Genomic DNA, 22,858 nt, shown 5'->3' with positions numbered 1-22,858 from the left:
TCTTGACCCTTGTAACACCATTGTATCTGAATATCTTACTTTCTCACTTAGAAGGTAAGCCCTTTGAGAGTACGGATGGTATCTTTGAATGTTTTTAAAATCATTTCTCCCCATGTATTCAATGTGTTTCAAAAATTGTTTAAGGAAGACCAGGGCATAAAAGCATCCAATAAGCATGGCATGGTTGTGATGCTATGATATGTCCATGTACCATCACGAGTGTGATGTGACCACACAGGCCCTTCCTCTTAATTCCATAGGGACTCTTGCTCACAGCATCAGTTTCATTGAGTAGGAGATTCTTTTCTACTTGCATAATACTATTAAAATAAAAACAAGATTAATATAATTTATGAACAATAAATATTTTCTAGATTTTTTTTCTGAATGTCAGGCTTAAGTATGGCTAGCAAAAATAAAGCAATACTTGATTTTTCTCTGGAATAGTCTGACAAAAAAAAAAAAACCCAAAAAACCTTTGTTCTCTTCCACATTTTGTGTTCTGTTTGGTTTGGTTTCAGACTTTTGAAGGACAATTTAGGATGCTTCTTAGGAAAAAAAAGAAAACATCATCCCAGAGGTGTACTAAGATTGATTAGAAGATTGAAGGTATTTGTAATGAGGACTGTAGCTAAAAGAAAATCTACATATATAAAAATAGAAATTGTTTTTTCCTTACAAAATTTTTCTAAAGGGGGTTGAGTGTCATCCATTTCACACTAGAAGACAGGTGTATGGAGGTGGTACAACAGCAGAGCAATCAGCCTTTAAAGAAGTTTTGATAGACTGAGGAAGGTGTGCCAATGGAGTCTGTAACAAGGTGTTTAAATTGAGAGGGGTGGGATGGTTTAGTAGAGGATCAGGCCACAGTTAGTGAAGGAATATACATCTCTTGGAGACACTGGAATACTAGAATTAAGGGTGATGGGCAGGATGCAGAACTGAGTATTAAGCAGAGAGCATTGGTCAAAAAGTCGAAAGATTATCAAACTAAGTGAGGTAAGTCAGAGAGAGAAAGACATACATATGATACCACTTGTATGTAAAATCTGAAAAAAAAGGATGCACATGGACTTATTTACAAAACAGAAATATAGTCACAGACATAGAAGAGAAACTTATGGTTACCAAAGGGGAAAAGGGCTGCTGTTGCTGCTAAGTCGCTTCAGTCGTGTCCGACTCTGTGTGACCCCAGAGACGCAGCCCACCAGGCTCCCCATCCCTGGGATGCTCCAGGCAAGAACACTGGAGTGGGTTGCCATTTCCTTCTCCAGTGCATGAAAGTGAAAAGTGAAAGTGAAGTCGCTCAGTCATGTCCGACTGCAGCCCACCAGGCTCCTCCATCCATGGGATTTTCCAGGCAAGAGTACTGGAGTGGGGTGCCATTGCCTTACTACTATACAGAAAATATTTTTCTGTGTGTGTGTGTATGTGTGTATATATATATATAATCTTTGCCAACAAAGGTCCATCTAGTCAAAGCTATGGTTTTTCTGGTTGTCATGTATGAATGTGAGAGTTGGATATGAAGACAGCTGAGGGCTGAAGAACTGATGCTTTTGAACTGTGGTGTTGGAAAAGACTCTTGAGAGTCCCTTGGACTGCAAGGAGATCAAACCAGTTCATCCTAAAGAAAATCAGTCCAGAATATTCACTGGAAGGACTGATGCTGAAGCTAAAACTCCAATATTTTGGCCACCTGATGCAAAGAACTGACTCACTGGAAAAGACTCTGATGCTGGGAAAGATTGAAGGCAGGAGGAGAAGGAGATGACAGAGGATGAGATGGTTGAATGGCATCATTGACTCCATGGAAATGAGTTTGAGCAAGTTCCAGGAGTTGGTGATGGACAGGGAAGCCTGGTGTGCTTCTGTCCATGGGGTCACAAAGAGTCAGATGTGACTGAGTGACTGAACTGAACTGATAACAGAAAATGATAACCAAAAAGGTACTACTATATAGTATAGCACAGGGAACTATATTCAATATCTTGTAATAGCCTATATAATGGAAAAGAATCTGAAATATATATATATATATACACACACACACATACATACACACATACACACACATATATAACTGAATCACTTTGCTGTATACCTGAAACACTGTAAATTGACTATACTTCAAAAAGAAAAACTTATAAAAATAAGTCAGAAGAGTTCAAAGACATCTCCGAATCAAAAGGAGTGGAAGTAGGGAACTGGAGAAAAGAAGCATAGTTTGAAGAACAAGAAAGATCAGAGTGGGAGGCAGGAGGCTGGAAGTGAAGGGGGCACGGATAACGGCTTATTCATGGGCAGTCTGTCTCCCAGAGATGCTTCTGCCCCTGCAGTGCAGAGCATCTGACCAGGTGAAAGCACCAGGTGGATCAAGCATAGACTCAGACTCATTTCAACTGACATTCACTAGCTTGTGTCATGCAACTCCACACCTGTAATATTTAACGTCCAGAGTATAGTCACACATTTTTGATAACAAAACTTGAATTTTCTTTGGAGAAACCAGTCTTTGGCCACCATCAGGCCTTGTGCTTGGTTGAGAGCTGAATTCGCCCAGGCCAGGACACATATCAACATTCAATTCTGAGCAACGGTAGCAGCATTCTGTGACCTCATTCAGGCCACTGAAAGCTAGGCTTAGAAACAGAACTTTCATTCATTTTTATATGGTTCTTTTTCCACCACATAAAGCTTGAGAATGGAGAAAAGCTCAGATGAAAAGAAACTTTGTCCTGGAAATGTCATCTGGAGGAAAGAAATAGAGGAAAACAAAAGAATGGGAAAGACTAGAGATCTCTTCAAGAAAATTAGAGATACCAAGGGAACATTTCATGCAAAGATGGACACAATAAAAGACAGAAATGGTATGTACCTAACAGAAGCAGCAGAGAAGGTGATGGCACCCCACTCCAGTACTCTTGCCTGGAGAATACCATGGACAGAGGAGCCTGGTAGGCTGAGTCCATGAGGTCGCTAAGAGTCAGACACGACTGAGTGACTTCACTTTCCCTTTTCACTTTCATGCATTGGAGAGGGAAATGGCAACCCACTCCAGTGTTCTTGCTGGAGAGTCCCAGGCAAGAACAGGGACGGGGGAGCCTGGTGGGCTTCCATCTATGGGGTCACACAGAGTCAGACATGACTGAAGTGACTTAGCAGCAGCAGCAGCAACAACAGAAGCAGAAGATATTAAGAAGAGGTAGCAAGAATACACAGAAGAACTACACAAAAAATATCTTCATGACCTAGATAACCACGATGGCATGATCACTCACCTAGAGCCAGACATCCTGGAATGTGAAGTCAAGTGGGCCTTAGGAAGCATCACTACAAACAAAGCTAGTGGAGGTGATGGAATTCCAGTTGAGCTATTTCACATCCTAAAAGATGATGCTGTGAAAGTGCTGCACTCAATATGCCAGCAAATTTGGAAAACTCAGCAGTGGCCACAGGATTGGAAAAGGTCAGTTTTCATTCCAATCCTAAAGAAAGGCAATGCCAAAGAATGCTCAAACTACCATACAATTGTATTCATCTCACACTGTTGGCTCAGACGGTAAAGTGTCTGTCTACAATGCGGGAGACCTGGGTTCTATCCCTGGTTTGGGAAGATCTCCTGGAGAAGGAAATGGCAACCCACTCCAGGACTATTGCCTGGAAAATCCCATGGACAGAGGAGCCTGGTAGGCTACAGTCCCTGGGGTTGCAAAGAGTCGGACATGACTGAGCGACTTCACTTTCATTTTCACTTTCACACACTAGTAAAGTAATGCTCAAAATTCTCCAAGCCAGGCTTCAATAGTACATGAACCATGAACTTCCAGATGTTCAAGCTGGGTTTAGAAAAGGCAGAGGAACCAGAGATCACAGTGTCAACATCCTCATCAAAAAAGCAAGAGAATTCCAGAAAAACATCTATTTCTGCTTTATTGACTATGTGGATCACATAGTCAATGCCTTTGACTCTGTGGATCACAACAAACTGGAAAATTCTTCAAGAGATGGGAACACCAGACCACCTGACCTGCCTCTTGAGAAATCAGTATGCAGGTCAAGAAGCAACAGTTAGAACTGGACATGGAACAACAGAATGTTTCCATATAGAGAAAGGAGTATGTCAAGGCTGTATATTGTCACCCTGCTTATTTAATTTATATGCGGAGTACATCATGAGAAACGCTGGGCTAGATGAAGCACAAGCTGGAATCAAGATTCCCAGGAGGGGTATCAATAACCTCAGATATTCACATGACACCACCCTTAGGGCTGAAAGCGAAGAAGAACTAAAGAGCCTCTTGATGAAAGTGAAAGAGAAGAGTGAAAAAGTTGGCTTAAAACTCAACATTCAGAAATCTAAGATCATGGAATCCAGTCCCATCACTTCATGGTAAATACATGGGGAAACAGTGGAAACAGTGATAGATTTTTTTGGGGCGGGGGCTACAAAATCACTGCAGATGGTGACTGTAGCCATGAAATTAAAAAGATGCTTGCTCCTTGGAAGAAGTTATGACCAACCTAGACAGCATATTCAAAAGTAGATACATTACTTTGCAAAAAAGGTCCATCTAGTCAAAGCTATGGTTTCTCCAGTAGTCACGTATGGATGTGAGAGTTGGACTATAAAGAAAGCTGAGTGCCGAAGAATTAATGCTTTTGAACTGTGGTGTTGGAGAAGACTCTTGAGAGTCCCTTGAACTGCAAGGAGATCCAACCAGTCCATCCTAAATGAAATCAGGCCTGAATATTCATTGGAAGGACTGGTCTTGAAGCTGAAACTCCAATACTTTGGCCACCTGATACAAAGAACTGACTCATTAGAAAAGACCTGATGCTGGGAAAGATTGAAGGCAGGAGAAGATGGGGATGACAGAGGATGAGATGGTTGGATGACATCACTGACTCAATGGACATGAGTTTGTGTAAACTCTGGGAGTTGGTTATGGACAGGGAAGCCTGGCGTACTGCAGTCCATGGGGTCACAAAGAGTCAGACACGACTGAGCGACTGAACTAAACTGAACTGATGTCATTTGGTAGCCTTGAGTGAGCCACACCTAAAGTCTACATGTGATTTTTGTTGTTTGTTTCATGAGCCTTTAAGTGCCCATTTGTGAACCCTGGTTGAACTGTTTTGGTAACCTTCAAGAAACAGAGTTATAAGCAATACTACTCTTATAATTGCTAATAATGTTACATGTGTACACACAGGGTCAGAGTCTTCTATGTTACACACAGCAAGCATAAGCAGCTATTATTATGTGCATGAGGTGATCTGCCTTTATACGAGCTAGAAAGAGGTACCAGATTATGGGAGAGAGAATTAGCAAGAACACGAAAAAGTCTGGTGAAAGGTGAGGTTTTGCCTTTAATATCACCAGAACAAGAAATATTGTTCCTGCCTCAAAGGTAGGAAAACAGGTTCAGAGAATCAAATAGGGACACAGCAGACAAATGTTCGGCTTGGAGTAGGGACAAACCAATGATTTTAACACTAAGTCCTGTGCGGTCTCCATCGGATAAGTTATATCAAACACACTGAAAATTTTCAATGACTGCCTCCCCTCTAAAGATTAAATAGTATCTGAATGATATAAAAAGGGTAGAAACCACTGCAGTTGTTCTTAAAGTGAAATATAATGGAAGGATTTCATTCAAAACACAAATACAAAAGTTAAAAAACAAAATTGGGTATGTTTTATTTCATTTTTTTCTCCTCTTTTCACTGAATTCTAAACATTAATTAAATGTATCTTTTGAGAAATGCAGTTATTCTCTAAGGAAGTTGCTTCTTTGATCACATAAATAACACACCAATTAAAGTTTCAGTTCCCTACAGTTCAGTAGTTCAGTCTCATCCAACTCTTTGGGACCCCATGGACTGCAGCATGCCAGGCTTCCCTGTCCACCACCAACTCCTGGAGCTTGCACAAACTCATGTCCATCAAGTCAGTGATGCCATTCAACCATCTCATCCTCCGTTGTCCCCTTCTCCTCCTGCCTCAATCCTTCCCAGCATCAGAGTCTTTTTCAACAAGTCAGTACTTCACATCAGGTGGCCAAAGTATTGGAGCTTCAGCATCAGCATCAGTCCTTGCAATGAATATTCAGGACTGATTTCCTTTAGGAATGACTGGTTTGATCTCCTTGCAGTCCAAGGGACTCTCAAGAGTCATCTCCAACAGTTGAAAAGCATCAAATCTTTGGTACTCAGCTTTCTTTATAGTCCAACTTTTACATCCATACTGGAAAATGCAGTTTTGACAATACAGATCTTCACTGGCAAAGTAAAGTCTCTGCTTTTTGATACTGCTGTCTAAGTTTGTTATAGCTTTTCTTCCAAGGAGCAAGAGTCTTTTAATTGCATGCCTGCAGTCACCGTTTGCAGTGATTTTGGAGCCTAAGAAAATAAAGTCTGTCACTGTTTCCATTGTTTCCTCATCTATTTGCCATGAAGTGATGGGACCAAATGCTATGATCTTAGTTTTTTGAATGACGAGTTTTAAGTCAGCTTTTTCACTCTCCTCTTTCACTTTCATCAAGAGGCTTTTTAGTTCCTCTTCACTTTCTGCCACAAGGGTGGTGTCATGTACATATCTCAGGTTATTGATATTTCTCCCGGCAATCTTGATTCCAGCTTGTATCATCCAGTCCACCATTTTGCATGATGTACTCTGCATATAAGTTAAATAAGCAACGTTACAATATACAGCCTTGATGTACTCCTTTCTCAATTCGGAGCCATCGTTCTATGTCCAGTTCTAAATGCTGCTTCTTGACCTACATACAGGTGTCACAGGAGGCAGGTATGGTGGCCTCGTGTTTCCATCTCTTTAAGAACTTTCCACACTTTGTTGTGATTTACATAGTCAAAGGCTTTGGCGCAATGAAGCAGATGTTTTTCTGGAATTCTCTTGCTTTTTCTGTGCTCCAACAGATGGTGGCAATTAGATCTCTGGTTCCTCTGCCTTTTCTCAATCCAGCTTGAATATCTGGAAGGTCTCAGTTCAGGTACTGTTGAAGCCTAGCTTGGAGAATTTTGAGCATTATTTTGCTAGTGTGTGAAATGAGTGTGACTGTGTGGTAGTTTGAACACTCTTTGGCATTGTCTTTCTTTGGGATTAGAATGAAAAATGACCTTTTCCAGTCCTGGGACCACTGCTGAGTTTTCCAAATTTGCTGACATATTGAGTACAGCACTTTCACAGCATCATCTTTTAGGATTTGAAATAGCTCAGTTGGAATTCCATCACCTCCACTAGCTTTCCTCATAGTGATGCTTCCTAAGGCCTACTTGACTTTGCACTCCAGGATGTCTCGCTTTAGGTGAGTGGTCATGCCATCATGGTTATCTGGGTCATGAAGATCTTTTTTATATAGTTCTTTTGTGTATTCTTGCCATTTCTTTTTTATATCTTCTGCTTCTGTTAGGTGCATACCATTTCTGTCCTTTATTGTGTCCATCTTTGCATGAAATGTTTCCTTGGTATCTCTAATTTTCTTGAAGAGTTCTCTTGTCTTTCCCATTCTATTGTTTTCCCTTATTTCTTTGCATTGATTACTTAGGAAGTCTTTCGTATCTCTCCTTGCTATTCTTTGGGATTCTGCATTCAGATGTGTATATCTGAAACTGCTACTGCTGCTAAGTAAATTAGGAATTTGAGATGAATAGACACACTCTACTATACAGAAAACATTACACTACTATAATATTATGCTGCTAAGTCGCTGCTAAGTCACTTCTAAGTCCGACTCTGTGCGACCCCATAGACGGCAGCCCAACAGGCTACCCGTCCCTGGGATTCTCCAGGCAAGAACACTGGAGTGGGTTGCCATTTCCTTCTCCAATGCATTAAAGTGAAAAGTGAAAGTGAAGTCCCTCAGTCATGTCTGACTCTTAGTGACCCCATGACTGCAGCCCATCAGGCCCTCCGTCCATGGGATTTTCCAGGCAAGAGTACTGGAATGGGGTGCCACTGCCTTCTCCATATCTGAAACTGAAGTTTACTTAATATTTACTACTTGCAGTCCTTCTTCCATGTACTTCCTAGACATTAATTAACACCATTAAAGCCCTTGGGGAGTAAGACAATTACTCCCAGACGAACTGCTGTTCTCTGCTCAGATAACAGGAGCCAAAGCATAGAGAGATGAAGGAACTCACCTCTGATGACAGAGATAAGAAAGGATGAGGTCCGGATGCAATTCTGGGCAGTTGGGACTTCCCTGGTGGCTCAGACAGTAAAGCGTCTGCCCAAAATGCAGGAAACCCAGGTTCAGTCTCTGGGTTGGGAAGATCTCCTGGAGAAGGAAATGGCAACCCACTCCAGTATTCTTGCCTGGAAAATCCCATGGATGGAGGAACCTGGTAGGCTACGGTCCATGCAGTTGCAAAGAGTCAGACACGACTGAGTGACTTCACTTTCTTTCTTTTCTTTTTGGGCTGAAAAATGTGACCCGGAGCAGTTGGGTCCACCCTATGAGGCTTCTAAGTAAAATGACACAGATCCTTCAAGGCCTAGTAACACTTCTGGTAATATTAAAAATCCACATGGGGCTAGGTATTTGAATATTTTCATTTGGAATATGAGCACAATTCATGTACAGAGGCAGACTCAGCAGTCTGAAATTGGACTCTTTGGGTCTAATCCTTATCTACCTATCAGCTACTACCACAAGCCAGCTTATTGACTTCAGTTCCCATATATGTAAACTGTGGGCACAGGAATATAGACTGCTTAATTGAACCACAGGCTAATATGAAAGAAGACGACAGATGCATCCAACATTTGTATATTCTATTCTTAGGTCCAGTAGTCATGTACAAAGGTGAGAATTAGACCATAAAGAAGGTTGAGTGCTGAAGAATTGATGCTTTCAAATTGTGGTGCTGGACAAGGCTCTTGAGAGTCCCTTGGACTGCCAGAAGATCAAATCAGTCAGTCCTAAAGGAAATCAACCCTGAATATTCAGTGGAAGGATTGTTGCTGAAGCTGAAGTTCTAACACTTTAGCCACCTGATATGAAGAACTGACTCACTGGAAAAGATTCTGATGCTGCAAAATACTGAAGGCAAAAGGAGAAGGGGACAACAGAGGAGGAGATGGTTAGATAGCATTACTGACTCATCAGTCAGATGTGACTTAGTGACTGAACAACAATTTCTTAGGTCTTGTATTTTTCCTATTGTTAGAGGATTGATTTACTAATAGACTTGGTTCCAAGAGTCTGTAAGTAAAGTGTGGACTGCCACGAGGCATAGATGATTTACATGAACTGGATGACCTTTCATATATATGACTGTAAAACTCAATAAAATCAACACATTTCAACTGGAATTTGCTGTCACTTTAAGGAAGCCCCTATTGGTAGTCCTTAAAATGAGATATATTTGAAATATTAGCAACAGGCAGTGAAAAGGGCACACCAATTGAAAACTACTCATGAACTGATCAGGATGAGAAGAGGGAAATAAAGAGATGTCTCCAAGGAACCGTTCTGACTGTAACTTAATCCTAAAGTCAAAGAGTAGAAGGAGAAAAGAAAACATCATTCAACTGCTCAGCATTGAATTAAAAGAGTAAGAAATAGAGGCTGTAGAACAGAGAAAGACAAACGCATGGAGAAAAGCCAAGTATTTAACATTTCAGTGGAGTGGAGATTACTGTGGCTGCAAATTACCTGAATTTCCCTACAGGGAATCATGTTCTCTTTTAAAGGAAAGAGGCATACTATAACCAAACTCATTACAATTACACTTTCAAGTAACATCCCTTTCAAGAGTAAATATGTGTTAAAAAGAGACTGCAAAAAGTCTGCCTATGGATCATAAAAAGATGATTTGGAAAACAAAACTCATAGCTCTGTAAGTTACACTGGATGTACTCTATAAAGAACAGCTTGTTTCTCATGTTTAATCTCCAGGCAGTCATGAAAAAGCTTTTTGTTCATTACAGTTTCAGATAGCTAGTGCTACCTCAAAATAGTCATTCAGTTGTCCTAAATATCATCTATTATTCTTCTGAAGAATTACCAAATAATCCTAGAGAATATGTAATTTCACAAGTTCCTCAGTCAACTTGGTTAGTTATTAGTTCAAGTGCTGAGAGGCCTGAATTACTTCAAAAAGCTTTTGTTAGGTGGTTACCAGGTATTGCCCACTCTGCGGGCAGTTACTTGCCCTGGCACCAGTTCACCCAAACTAGATGCTTGCCCTGGCCCATGTGAACCACATATCTAGTTTTACCGTTGAAAAGAGCTATCTTTTGCCTCCACCTGCCTGGGAACTCATTAAATGATTTTTCCCCTCCCTCACCCAAGAACATTTCTGCTCGTGGAGATTCCCAGGAACATCCAGCATTCACTGTGATGACTAGAGCTATGTCAAGGCTCAATTTTGGATTAACCTGATTCCATGTGAAAATTGAGATATTCAAAAACTGGTATCCCAAGGGATCATGGAATCACTTTAGATACACCAAATGTGCATTTAAATTATGGTTTGTGTCACAAAATTTGATTGTGAAATATTTCAGGAGCTCACAAGCTAGGGCCCCCTTTCCCTGATAGTATCATCCATCATGATCTCAGCAGTGTCCATCCCTCTTAGTCAAGTCAATTTCTTGCCTCTCTGAGAGCAGCCATTGGCACTGTCCATTTCTTGCATTGAGGCTTTGATGTATGAGTTCAGTTGATATCTCATATGAACCAGACATCAAAAAATCCAAACTAGGGCGCTCTTGCATTTGCAAATACCAGTGAAATAACTTAGAACTTTCCATTCTGACTACTTGCTACAAAGCTTATTTGCATTCTTAATTCTCTATTTAATGTGTAATTCTACACCAGAGATTAAGCTCCTCTCCCTAGTATCAGAGTGATCAGATTCATTACAAGATACTTCCTGAATGAGTCACTAATTTGGCAGGCTCTCTTTCCAAATGTATTAACATTAAAAACATTAATAAGATAATCCAAGGAAAGACCCTTGCTTTTGATTTTTGTATCACTGTATTAACAAATATTTTTCTGCCTTGGAGTTTGGTGTTGTATTAGACCAAAGCCTCTTTTATCCTACATTTTCAATCAGAAGCTTCTCTAGAACAAAATGTGTCATCAGGTAGCAGCAAAGTCTGATGCTTAAATGATCCACAACAAAGATATACATCTCAGGGAAGAAGGAAACTGGATAGAACTGCTGGGAATGAAACAGAAATAGTGATTTCTCAGTCAAAGTACCTTGGAATAATATCTGGGATTCCAAGGGATTTTTTTTTCCTTTAAATACTGGTGTCTAGACAGCTGATGCATATAATGCTTTGGCTATAATATTATATCTGTAAGAATATAAAAGAGAAGAAGAAATAGTTGTTGATGTGCCATTTTTTGCAAGAATTTAGGCTCCTTGGAATTTGAAAAATGAAAATAAAATGAATTCTCACACCTACTTTCACAGGTCTGACGCTTGGTGGCCAGAGGTCAGGTGGTAGTGGGGGAAATACAGCCCAGAGTATCATACATGACATTAGAGGCTTCTGAAGCTGCTCTGAGGACACAATAGCCATCCCAGTTTTCATCCTGTTTCAGTTAAAGATACCCACTACTGTATCAGTTCAGTTCAGTTGCTCAGTTGTGTCCAACTCTTTGTGACCTTATGGACTACAGCATGCCATGCTTCCCTGTCCATCACAACTACCAGAGTTTGCTCAAACTAATGTCCACTGAGTCAGTGATGCCATCCAGCCATCTCATCCTCTGTTGTCCCCTTCTCCTCCCGCCTTCAATCTTTCCCAGCATCAGGGTCTTTTCCAATGAGTCAGTTTTTCCCATCAGGTGGCCAAAGTATTGGAGCTTCAGCTTCAGCATCAGTCCTTCTAATAAAAAATCAGGATTGATTTCCTTTAGGATTGACCTCCTTGCAGTCCAAGGGACTCTCAAGAGTCTTCTCCAACACCACAGTTCAAAAGCATCAATTCTTCAGCACTCAGTTTTCTTTATGGTCCAACTCTCACATCCAAACATGACTACTGGAAAAACCATAGCTTTGACTAGATGGACCTTTGTTGGCAAAGTAATATGTCTGCTTTTTAATATGCTTTCTAGGTTGGTCATGGCTTTCCTTCCAAGAAGCAAACATCTTTTAATTTCCTGGTGGAAGTCACCATCTGCAGTGATTTTGGAGTCCAAGAAAATAGTCTATCACTGTTTCCATTGTTTCCCCATCTATTTGCCATGAAGTGATGGGACCGGATGCCATGATCTTTGTTTTTCTGAATGTTGAGTTTTAAGCCAGATTTTACACTCTCCTCTTTCACTTCCACCAAGTGGTTCTTTAGTTTCTCTTCACTTTCTGCCATAAGGGTGGTGTCATCTGCATATATGCTGCTACTGCTGCTGCTAAGTCGCTTCAGTCGTGTCTGACTCTGTGCGACCCCATAGACGGCAGCCCAACAGGCTCCTCCGTCCCTGGGATTCTCCAGGCAAGAACATTGGAGTGGGTTGCCATTTCCTTCTCCAATGCATGAAAGTGGAAAGTGAAAGTGAAGTCGCTCAGTCACGTCCAACTCTGTGCGACCCCATGGACTGCAGCCTACCAGGCTCTTCCGTCCATGGGATTTTCCAGGCAAGAGTACTGGAGTGCGGTGCCATTGCCTTCTCCCTGCATATATGAGGTTACTGATATTTCTCCCGGTAATCTTGATTCCAGTTTATGATTCATTCAGCCTGGAATTTCTCATGATGTATTCTGCATATTAGTTAAATTAGTAAGGTGACAATATAAAGCCTTGATGAACTACTTTCCCAATTTGGAACCAGTCAATTGTTCCATGGTCAAAGGCTTCAGTATAGTCAGTGAAGCAGATGTTTTTCTGGAATTCTCTTGCTTTTTCTATGATCTGACAGATGTTGGCAATTTGATCTCTGGTTTCTCTGCCTTTTCTAAATCCAGCTTAAACATCTGGGAAATTCTCAGTTCATGTACTGTTGAAGTCTAGCTTGGAGAATTTTGAGCTTTACTTTGCTAGCATGTGAGATGAATGCAATTGTGCAACAGTTTGAACATTCTTTGGCACTGCCTTTCTTTGGGATTGCAATGAAAACTGACCTTTCCCAGTCCTTTGGCCACTGCTGAATTTTCCAAATTTGCTGGCATACTGTGTGCAGCACTTTCACAGCATCATCTTTTAGGATCTGAAATAGCTCAGCTGGAATTCCATCACCTCCACTAGCTTTGTTTATAGTGACCACTACTATATATAAAATAGATAATCAACAAGGACCTACTGTATAGCACACAGAATTCTACTGAATACTTTGTAATAACATATAAGGAAAAGGAATCTGAAAAAGAATGGATATATGTATATATACGTGTGTGTGTGTATGTATGAATCAGTTTGCTGTATACTTGAAGGCAATACAACCTTGTAAATCAACTATACTCTAATATAATTAAAAATGAAGTTTACTGCCAATAAATTCAAACTGCCAGAGACCAGGGCACAAACGCCATGTAGTAACCTCAGAGCATGCTTAGAAGGATCCTGAGTGTGGGTCAGTTTTCATCATCCTGAAATTCTTAATGATTTTTGAACAAAGGAGCCCCACACTTTCATTTTGCGTTGGGCTTTGCAGATTGTGTCACCCATCCTGAGCTTTAGTTGTGTCTGACTGTGATTTTTATATCCAACCAATATAGAATCTAGTTCAGATACTACTGGATTGCCCAAAATTTTTGTTTGGATTTTTCTGTAACCTACAATGGAAAAACTGGAATGAAATTTTTGGCCAACCCAAGAGTTTACTACTCAATATTTATTCATTCAACAAGGATTTTCAAAACACTTAATGTCTGTTAGGTACTGTGATAGGTCACAGTACAGGTAACACAATGGCAAAAGGAAGCTGCTGCCTCTGTTCTTAAAAAAAACTTTAACTCCTGGTTGAGGAATAGAGACAAGTAAAAGGATATTCAACGAAGCATAATACATACCATGAGAGTCAAGTGTAGGATACTATGGGAGCACATGATGGAGTTACCTAAATGTAAAATCTTCATGTAAAAAATGTCCACGTTTTGGAATATGGATGGTCAAACTATGTTTTCTTTGTTTCAAAAGTGATATGGACTATATCTGTTTCAGTACATTAGTAGTACCCTTTCCGCTACAATTAGCCCTGGTAGGATTTATGCTGTTTTATCACAGAAGGTTTTTACAAGTTTCTAATAGTATGAGAAAGGAAGACAGATTATTCTTTCCTTGTTAACTTAAGGCTGCTAACTGTTCCCTTTCAATGAAATGAAATGATGAGCAACTTCCAATGGATTATTTGGAAAACATTTCCCCCAGAGTTAAGAGACACATAAGCCCTTATCATGTCTGCTGCTAAAGAGGACATGATTAATTCATTTTGTTCTCGGTGTCCCTAATCATTTCGTTAATCCTTTCCCCCTCTCCTCTACCCTGATGCCCACATTAGGAGGTCCACGTTTCAAGTGTGGCAACCCAAAGTGAAATAATGCCATTGCTGACATCCCATTTGTTCCGAGCAGGATGGTGGGCATGTCTAGTAATAAATGATATGAAAAGGTCTTTTATTGACAAGCTGCCACACGCTGTTTGCATTAGCGAATCTGAGAAGATGATGGCTCTACCCTTGGTCCCCATGGTACTGGGCTCAGTGCGATAGCAGAAAGTGCCTTGGTTTACTTAGAGCAGTGATAACACCTCTAAATAATTAACTGAGGACTTCCTGTCTTCAATTACTTAATGCTTTTTTTTTTTTTTTTAACATCTTGAGAGGATTATAAGCAATTTATGGATTTCACATGATGAGTGCATTTGCCTCTATTCCCACAAAGCATTTACAGGATCATGTTTCTAAAGCTTTGAGGTAATTAAAAATAAGCATGGAGACAATGGGGCTGGTGCTAGGTGCCCTCGTTCCCTTCTGTCATTTCTAGGGACCTAGATTCTCAGGCTCCTGGATGACTAGAGCTACAGCTTCATCAGTGTTTGACTGTGACTCAGGGAATGCCGCGGTTTTGGAAATGATGAGAAAAATCAAAACCTTTATCTCTGGGGGGGGGTTCGGGCAGCTCTTCAATCAAATGTTTGAGATTGAATGTGAAATAAATTTGATTATTTTAGTTCATTTCATAAACTCAATAAAACAGTCATTCCCATCATAAGATAGTTCCCTACTGAATTAGATCAGTCAACTAACCATGGAACTGAATTTTCCCTGGCAGATAAAATGTGTGATCACTACACAGGTCTCAGGTTTCAGATTTTCTAATGCCAAGCACCACACCTGTCCCATAGGAACGACATATGTGAGGGTATACTTAGTAAGGTTTTTTTGAATAAAGGTATATTTACTCATTTAACAAAGAAATCTGTTTAGGACTATATTGTCCAAGTGAAGTACATGCTAAATCTGTCTAAAACAATATAGAAGGATGGATGAAATGAGTTCTAACAGATTTTTTTTCCCTTTTATAATCTTTTTTTTTCTTTTTTTTTTAATTTTATTTTGTTTTTAAACTTTACATAATTGTATTAGTTTTGCCAAATATCAAAATGAATCCACCACAGGTATACATGTGTTCCCCATCCTGAACCCTCCTCCCTCCTCCCTCCCCATACCATCCCTCTGGGTCGTCCCAGTGCACTAGCCCCAAGCATCCAGTATCGTGCGTCGAACCTGGACTGGCAGCTCGTTTCTTACATGATATTTTACATGTTTCAATGTCATTCTCCCAAACCTTCCCACCCTCTCCCTCTCCCACAGAGTCCATAAGACTGTTCTATACATCAGTGTCTCTTTTGCTGTCTCGTACACAGGGTTATTGTTACCATCTTTCTAAATTCCATATATATGCGTTAGTATACTGTATTTATGTTTTTCCTTCTGGCTTACTTCACTCTGTATAATAGGCTCCAGTTTCATCCACCTCATTAGGACTGATTCAAATGTATTCTTTTTAATGGCTGAGTAATACTCCATTGTGTATATGTACCACTGCTTTCTTATCCATTCATCTGCTGATGGACATCTAGGTTGCTTCCATGTCCTGGCTATTATAAACAGTGTTGCGATGAACATTGGGGTACACGTGTCTCTTTCCCTTCTGGTTTCCTCAGTGTGTATGCCCAGCAGTGGGATTGCTGGATCATAAGGCAGTTCTATTTCCAGTTTTTTAAGGAACCTCCACACTGTTCTCCATAGTGGCTGTACTAGTTTGCATTCCCACCAAGAGTGTAAGAGGGCTCCCTTTTCTCCACACCCTCTCCAGCATTTATTATTTGTAGACTTTTGGATCGCAGCCATTCTGACTGGTGTGAAATGGTACCTCATAGTGGTCTTGATTTGCATTTCTCTGATAATGAGTGATGTTGAGCATCTTTTCATGTGTTTGTTAGGCATCTGTATGTCTTCTTTGGAGAAATGTCTATTTAGTTCTTTGGCCCATTTTTTGATTGGGTCGTCACTTTCTAACACCATACACAAAAATAAACTCAAAATGGATTAAAGATCTAAATGTAAGACCAGAAACTATAAAACTCCTAGAGGAGAACATAGGCAAAACACTCTCTGACATACATCACAGCAGGATCCTCTATGACCCACCTCCCAGAATATTGGAAATAAAATCAAAAATAAACAAATGGGACCTAATTAACCTTAAAAGCTTCTGCACATCAAAGGAAACTATTAGCAAGGTGAAAAGACAGCCTTCAGAATGGGAGAAAATAATAGCAAATGAAGCAACGGACAAACAACTAATCTCAAAAATATACAAGCAACTCCTACAGCTCAACTCCAGAAAAATAAACGACCCAATCAAAAAATGGGCCTTTTATAATCTTAAAAGAACTAAAATTAGGTGGAAAAACTTTAAAATGTTTATCCCAATAAAAGAAGAACTTTGGCATTAAGTTATGCATATGAAATCTTCTCTGACGTGAAAAAGGTCATAAAAAATGATAATAGAAGAACTGGTGGAGTGAAAGTATTTAAACAAAAATCTTTGCAATTATTTTATAATTAAGGAGGTTATCAATTCTGTTGATTTGAACAATACAATTGAATTTGGTCTGCTGGCATGTAACCGTTGGTTCTAAAAATGGAAACCACTACAGCTGGCAATAGTTTGAAGCCTATGCTGATTGAGTAGACAGATTCTGTAGGAAGAGAATTCTTTATCCTTGTATCCCAGTTTATGGTGAAACTTTTATCACTACAAAGTCTTCATGGACCTTAACTTTGCTTTCAAAACTCTGTAAATTAACATTCCACGGCCTTTCTAAGTCATTCTTTTGATTTCTTCTACCCCATTCGGTACAGAGTTCTGTTGGAGCAGCTCCATACAAGCTAGTCCTTAACTCGTCACTAGTATCGGGAGCTTCTCAAGAGCAGCAGTCTAATTTTGGAGCACATACTAAACTATCTAGAACACAACAAGCAGGTTACATGTCTTTTGTTTTTTTGAATGAACTGGTATTCTGATTTCCTCATAGATGGAAGCAGCAAATGCCTTGGGCACCCCGAGCAGGCCAGTTTTCACCTTCATCTTTCCAATGTGGATATTAACACATTATTGACCAGAGATGTACTAACGCTACAGGCATTAGTTTCTGCAAAAATTCCCTGGTCAGTCATGTGTTTAAAACATCCCTAACTTACAAGGCTGTGACGAGAATCACAGGAGTCAAAATGCAGCGGTTCTTTATAAGTCGCCAAATACATGTAATTTTTATCATGGAAAATAACATCATTTTAACTACTGGTGATGATTTTCATTTATACTGAAATAAGGAACAAATTTGATCATCTAAATGGATGAGGGCTTTCCCATCCCCATTATCATCGGCTTAGCTCAGGATCTTCAGATCAGGATTGCAATGTGCTAGTCCGCAAATATTTTATTAAGCACCTTCCGTAGGCTTATGGCACTTTTGGAAAACAGTGGACATCTGTCAGTGAGTGCTTGCTGTGTGTCAGGGAACTGTCCAGTTGAGAGTAAATCACGATGAATTTATTTTTTCCACCTGTATAGCACAGCCTGCATCTTCTCTAGGGAAAAATCAGGCTTGCTTTTCCAGGCCTTCCTGCACTTCTGTGTGTTTCATCATCCCTGGTATCAATGTACCCTGCTAAGTAAAGAGTCGGACACGACTGAGTGACTGAACTGAACTGAACTGAAGTATAGGGTCCAATGGAAGGCAGGCATTCATTCACTCAGGAAGACTGAGGCAGGGGTGGGTGTGGGTGGGTGGGGTCGGTGCTGGGTGGGAAGGGTTGGGGGGAGTTGGGAGGTTCTGACAATAGGGAAAGAGTGAAAGTTTGTAAACTCTTGCTTGTGTTCTCAGAAACTAAACAAATTTACACAGCTGTCTGGGATGATTCAATAGTCTAAATGATGAGCTAAGTTACTAATTATCTTGAAGCATTCTATTCTGTACAATGGGGTAATAATTCTCTCTGCCCCATAGGTTTGTGATGAGGATCAAATTAAGCAGTAAATGCCAAGGCTTAGGACATTATTTAACACATTAAATTCACTTATTCTCAAACATTTATTTAGCACCTACTGCTGTGTCATGGACTGTTCTGGGTGCTCAAGATATGGGATTGAAGTAGGTAGAAATACTTCCAAAGGAGCAGGACAAAAAAGGCAAATAAAAAGCAAACACTGTCAGGCAATGAAAGGTCTGTAGTGAAAATAAAACAAGGTGATGTGATGGTGTATTAGCAAAGCTGACCTAGACTGGGTAAATCAGAAATTGCTTTTATTCAGGACTGACATTCAGACTAAAACATGTTAATTATTATTATAATCACTGCTAGTAATTTCTGACACTATACTATAATACTGTACTATTATTATATTATTAAAGCTAATTATAATACGTTATATAAGCAACAAAATAATACAATTACTATTAATTAATGTTAATAATAACAACAAATTGTCACAACCAGTCAACTGTTAACTATTCTGTGTATTAATTACCCACACAGTAGATAAATGTTAGCCTCTGGTTGATTTTTCTCCTTCCTTCAAGTACATTCCTGGCTCTCCTAGTCCCATTAACTACCAGTATATCCTTGGGGAATGAAAATGCATCTTACTGTTAGTCTGGGGAAAGAAAAAAAAAACACCTTAATACTGATGCAAAAACCCTACACATAATGCATATCAAAGCCAAATATAAATTATTTCTGAAGTTATCTGCTGTTGTGGCTTATTGCTGCCAGTGTGGGCTCTTCTATTAGCATGGATAAGTGGGACCTGACCATATGTCAAGAGAACACGTCCTCTCGAAGTGACCTCATATATCAAACACACACCCCTGGGAGGCTTTGCCCCCCTAACCACAGTGACAGACTCTTCCGGTAGGTTTTCCTCTTTTTTTTTTACCTGTGACCGTATGCTGCCTCCTGTCAGTGGTGTCAGTGTAGATGAGACCTTTCCCGACCTGCCTGAGCTGGTACTCTTTAATGACGCCATTTGGCTTCGGAGGGACATGCCAACTCACATGCAGAGCCTCTGCACTGGGGGCCGTGACTCTAGGCGGAGGGATATTCTGCGGGATTCCTTGGGTGGTAGCTGCAACGACCTGAAAACACAGGAATTAAACAGCAATTTCTTGGAATAGTACACTAGGTATTCTGATCAATGAGAATGTCACTTTTGTTTTAAAATGTTGTTGTCTTAGCTTGGCATATCATTAGCTAGGCTTGGAGAAGCAGTCCCTCTTTTTAAAATTCTTTCTCTACCATCCTATTCAAACAATGAAATCTGACCTTGAATGTATTCCGTAAGTCTTCGACTACCATTTATCACAACGGTTCAACAACAGTTTTGATGGCAGAGTGCAGTCCTCAGTTTAAACAAGTAAAATCTGGCTGGCAGACTGTCTTACTAGAGAACTCTTGATAACTCTCTTCCATATGGCCTATCGGTGTCTTTGCATTTTAACAGCCTGATTTTGTACATTTTAAGCACCAGTAAACTTGGAGCAAAACCCACATCTGAACTTGCTTGCATATAATATACTTTGAACAGTGTAAATGGGCAGTCTTTTTGCTACTCCTTCTATGATACCCAGGATGACTTTATAGTGTCTGCACCAATGTTCTGAAAGAGAACCAAGTGAGAAGAAAAAAAGGATAAATCAACCAGTGATTTGCTCAACATTATCAAAATATATTTGGGTGGAAAAAATGGCTGCCTTTGTTTTTTTCACAGAATTAAGTCTGATTTCGCTTTTTCACGGATTGTTTTGGCATCTGGTAGGAAGGAGATGTTCAGAATGGTTCTAGGACCCTTTGGACCGTAATTTTTGATTGGGCCAATCAGCTGCCATCTGTCTAGATGGCGGGTGCAACTGACGGGTCTGAACGAATGTTGTATTTGGATGGTTCTTCAACAGTGTTCAAAGATGCTGAGCTTCTTAAGTGTAAACCATATGAAAACTGCGTTTCCTCTGACTAGTTTGGCATCAGTGAAATGGCTCTTTCCTTATTTTTCTCCCAAATTGTTTGACTGCTTTTTCCTTTTTTCACTTAGTAGCTCCCTCAACGTGGCTGGTCATCTATGGTTTTTGGTTTTTGTCCCTTTGTCTATTCTTAAATGACCACATTCAAACTCATTGCTTCAACTTCCTCCATAGATCTTTCCAACAAATTTCAGTCACTTCTTAATCCAGCTTCTGACTATAGACACTTTCACTTAAAGTACCAAATTATATTGCTTCAACAGTATGTGACCAAGAACTTCCAGATGTACAACCTGGATTTAGAAAAGGCACAGGAACCAGAGATCAAATTGCCAACATCTGTTGGATCATAGAAAAAGCAAGAAAATTCCAGAAAAACATCCGCTTCATTAACTACGCTAAAGCCTTTGACTGTTTGGATCACAGCAAACTGTGGAAAAATTTTCAAGAGATGGGAATATCAGACCACCTTACTTGCCTCCTGAGAAACCTGTATGCAGGTCAAGAAGGAAAAGTTAGAACCAGACATGGAACAACGGACTGGTTCAAAATTGGGAAAGGGGTACATCAAGGCTGTGTATTGTCATCCTACTTATTTAATTTCTATGCAGAGTACATATGACATGTCGGGCTGGATGAATCACAAGCTGGGATCAAAATTGCTGGGAGAAATATCAATAAGCTCAGATATGCCGATGACATCACCCTAATGGTAGAAAGTGAAGAGGAACGAAAGAACCTCTTAATGAAGGTGAAGAGGAGAGTGAAAAAGCTGGCTTAAAACTCAACATTCAAAAAATGAAGATCATGGCACCTGGTCCCATCACTTCATGGCAAATAGATGGGGAAACAATGGAAACAGTTACAGACTTTATTTTCTTGGGCTCCAATATCACTGCAGATGGTGACTGCAGTCATGATATTAAAAGATGTTTGCTCTTTGGAAGAAAAGCTATGACCAACCTAGACAGCATATTAAAAAGCGGAGACATCACTTTGCTGACAAAGGTGCATATAGTCAAAGCTATGGTTTATCCAGTAGTCATGTATGGATGTGACAATTAGAGTGAGAAGAATTGATGCTTTTGAACTGTGGTGTTGAAAAAGACTCTTGAGAGTCCTTTCGACTCCAAGGTGATCAAACCAGTCAAATCAGTTGTAAATATTCATTGGAAGACCTGATGATGAAGCTGAAGCTCCGAATTTTTGGCCACCTAATGCAAAGAGCTGATTCACTGCAAAAGACCCTGGTGCTTGGAAGGACTGAAGGCAGGAGAAGTGAGGGACAGAGGATTAGATAGTTGGATGGCATCATCGACTCAAAGGATATGAGTTGAACAAACTCTGGGAGATAGTGAAGGACAGGGAAGCCTGGTGTGCTGCTGTCCATTGGGTCGCAAAGAGTCGGACATGACTGAGTGACTGAACAACAACTATCTGCTATCTTCTCCTCCTCTTAAATATAGTTTTGAAAGCTTTAAAAATGGTAATCATTCTTTACTTTTAACTTTTCTTCTTCTTCAAAAAAAACTGAATTGTGTTAGTTTCAGGCATACACCAAAGTGACTCAGTTATATACATATATGTATGTGTGTGCGTATTCTTATTCAGATTCTTTCCCTTATAGATTATTATGAAATATTGAGCATAGGTCCCTATGCTATACAGTAGGTCCTTGTTTATTTTCTATATAGTAGTGTGTGTATGTTAATCCCAAATTCCTAATTTATCCTTTCTCCCCACTTTCCCCTTTGGTAATCATAAACTTGTTTTCTATGTCTGTGAAACTATTTTTATCTTGTAAATATGTCCTTTCTTACAAAGAAAAGACTTTGTATCCATTCTTTTAGATTACACATACAAGTGGTATCATATGTTATTTGTCTTTCTCTGGCTTATTCACTTAGTATGATAATCTCTTGGTCTGTTGATGTTGCTGCAAATGGCATTATTTAATTCTTTTATGGCTGAGTAATATTCATATATATATATACACTATGAATATATATTTTTGTTTTTTGATTTGCTTGCAATATGGCACCATGACCTACAAATTGGTCAAGCCAGATACTTTGAAAATACCTATGATACTTCAGTTTAATTCCCCTACATACAGTTGACTACTGATTCTTGTCAAGGCTGTTGGAGGAGCCTTGGAACTATTTTATTTCCCTATGTCAGATTCCTTTGCCCTTTTGTCTGTTTTACAAGAAATGGCAATTATTGTTCATATGATATTTACATAGAATTTCTGTTTTTAAACTGAGAAATGGTTTGGGAATTATTATGAATTTATTGAAGACCAACTAAAAAGTCGTTGGTGAAGGAGAAGGGGATTAAGAG

General features: G+C 39.7%; 1 protein-coding gene across 1 annotated transcript in view; it reads right to left on the bottom strand.

Moving 5' to 3' along the window:
- The window catches only part of USH2A (usherin), a 928,983-nt gene that overhangs the window by 179,670 nt on the left and 726,455 nt on the right, over positions 1 to 22,858 (bottom strand). Inside the window, exon 54 of the mRNA XM_014481290.2 lies at positions 19,435 to 19,633. Coding sequence (XP_014336776.2) covers positions 19,435 to 19,633 — 199 coding nt within the window. The remainder of the gene's footprint in view (positions 1 to 19,434; positions 19,634 to 22,858) is intronic.

Source organism: Bos mutus, chromosome 16 (genome assembly GCF_027580195.1).
Source record: "Bos mutus isolate GX-2022 chromosome 16, NWIPB_WYAK_1.1, whole genome shotgun sequence".
In the NCBI taxonomy this organism is placed as follows: domain Eukaryota; kingdom Metazoa; phylum Chordata; class Mammalia; order Artiodactyla; family Bovidae; genus Bos; species Bos mutus.
The sequence above is the reverse complement of the archived record's forward strand: the minus strand, read 5'-3'. Positions and strand labels throughout refer to the sequence as shown.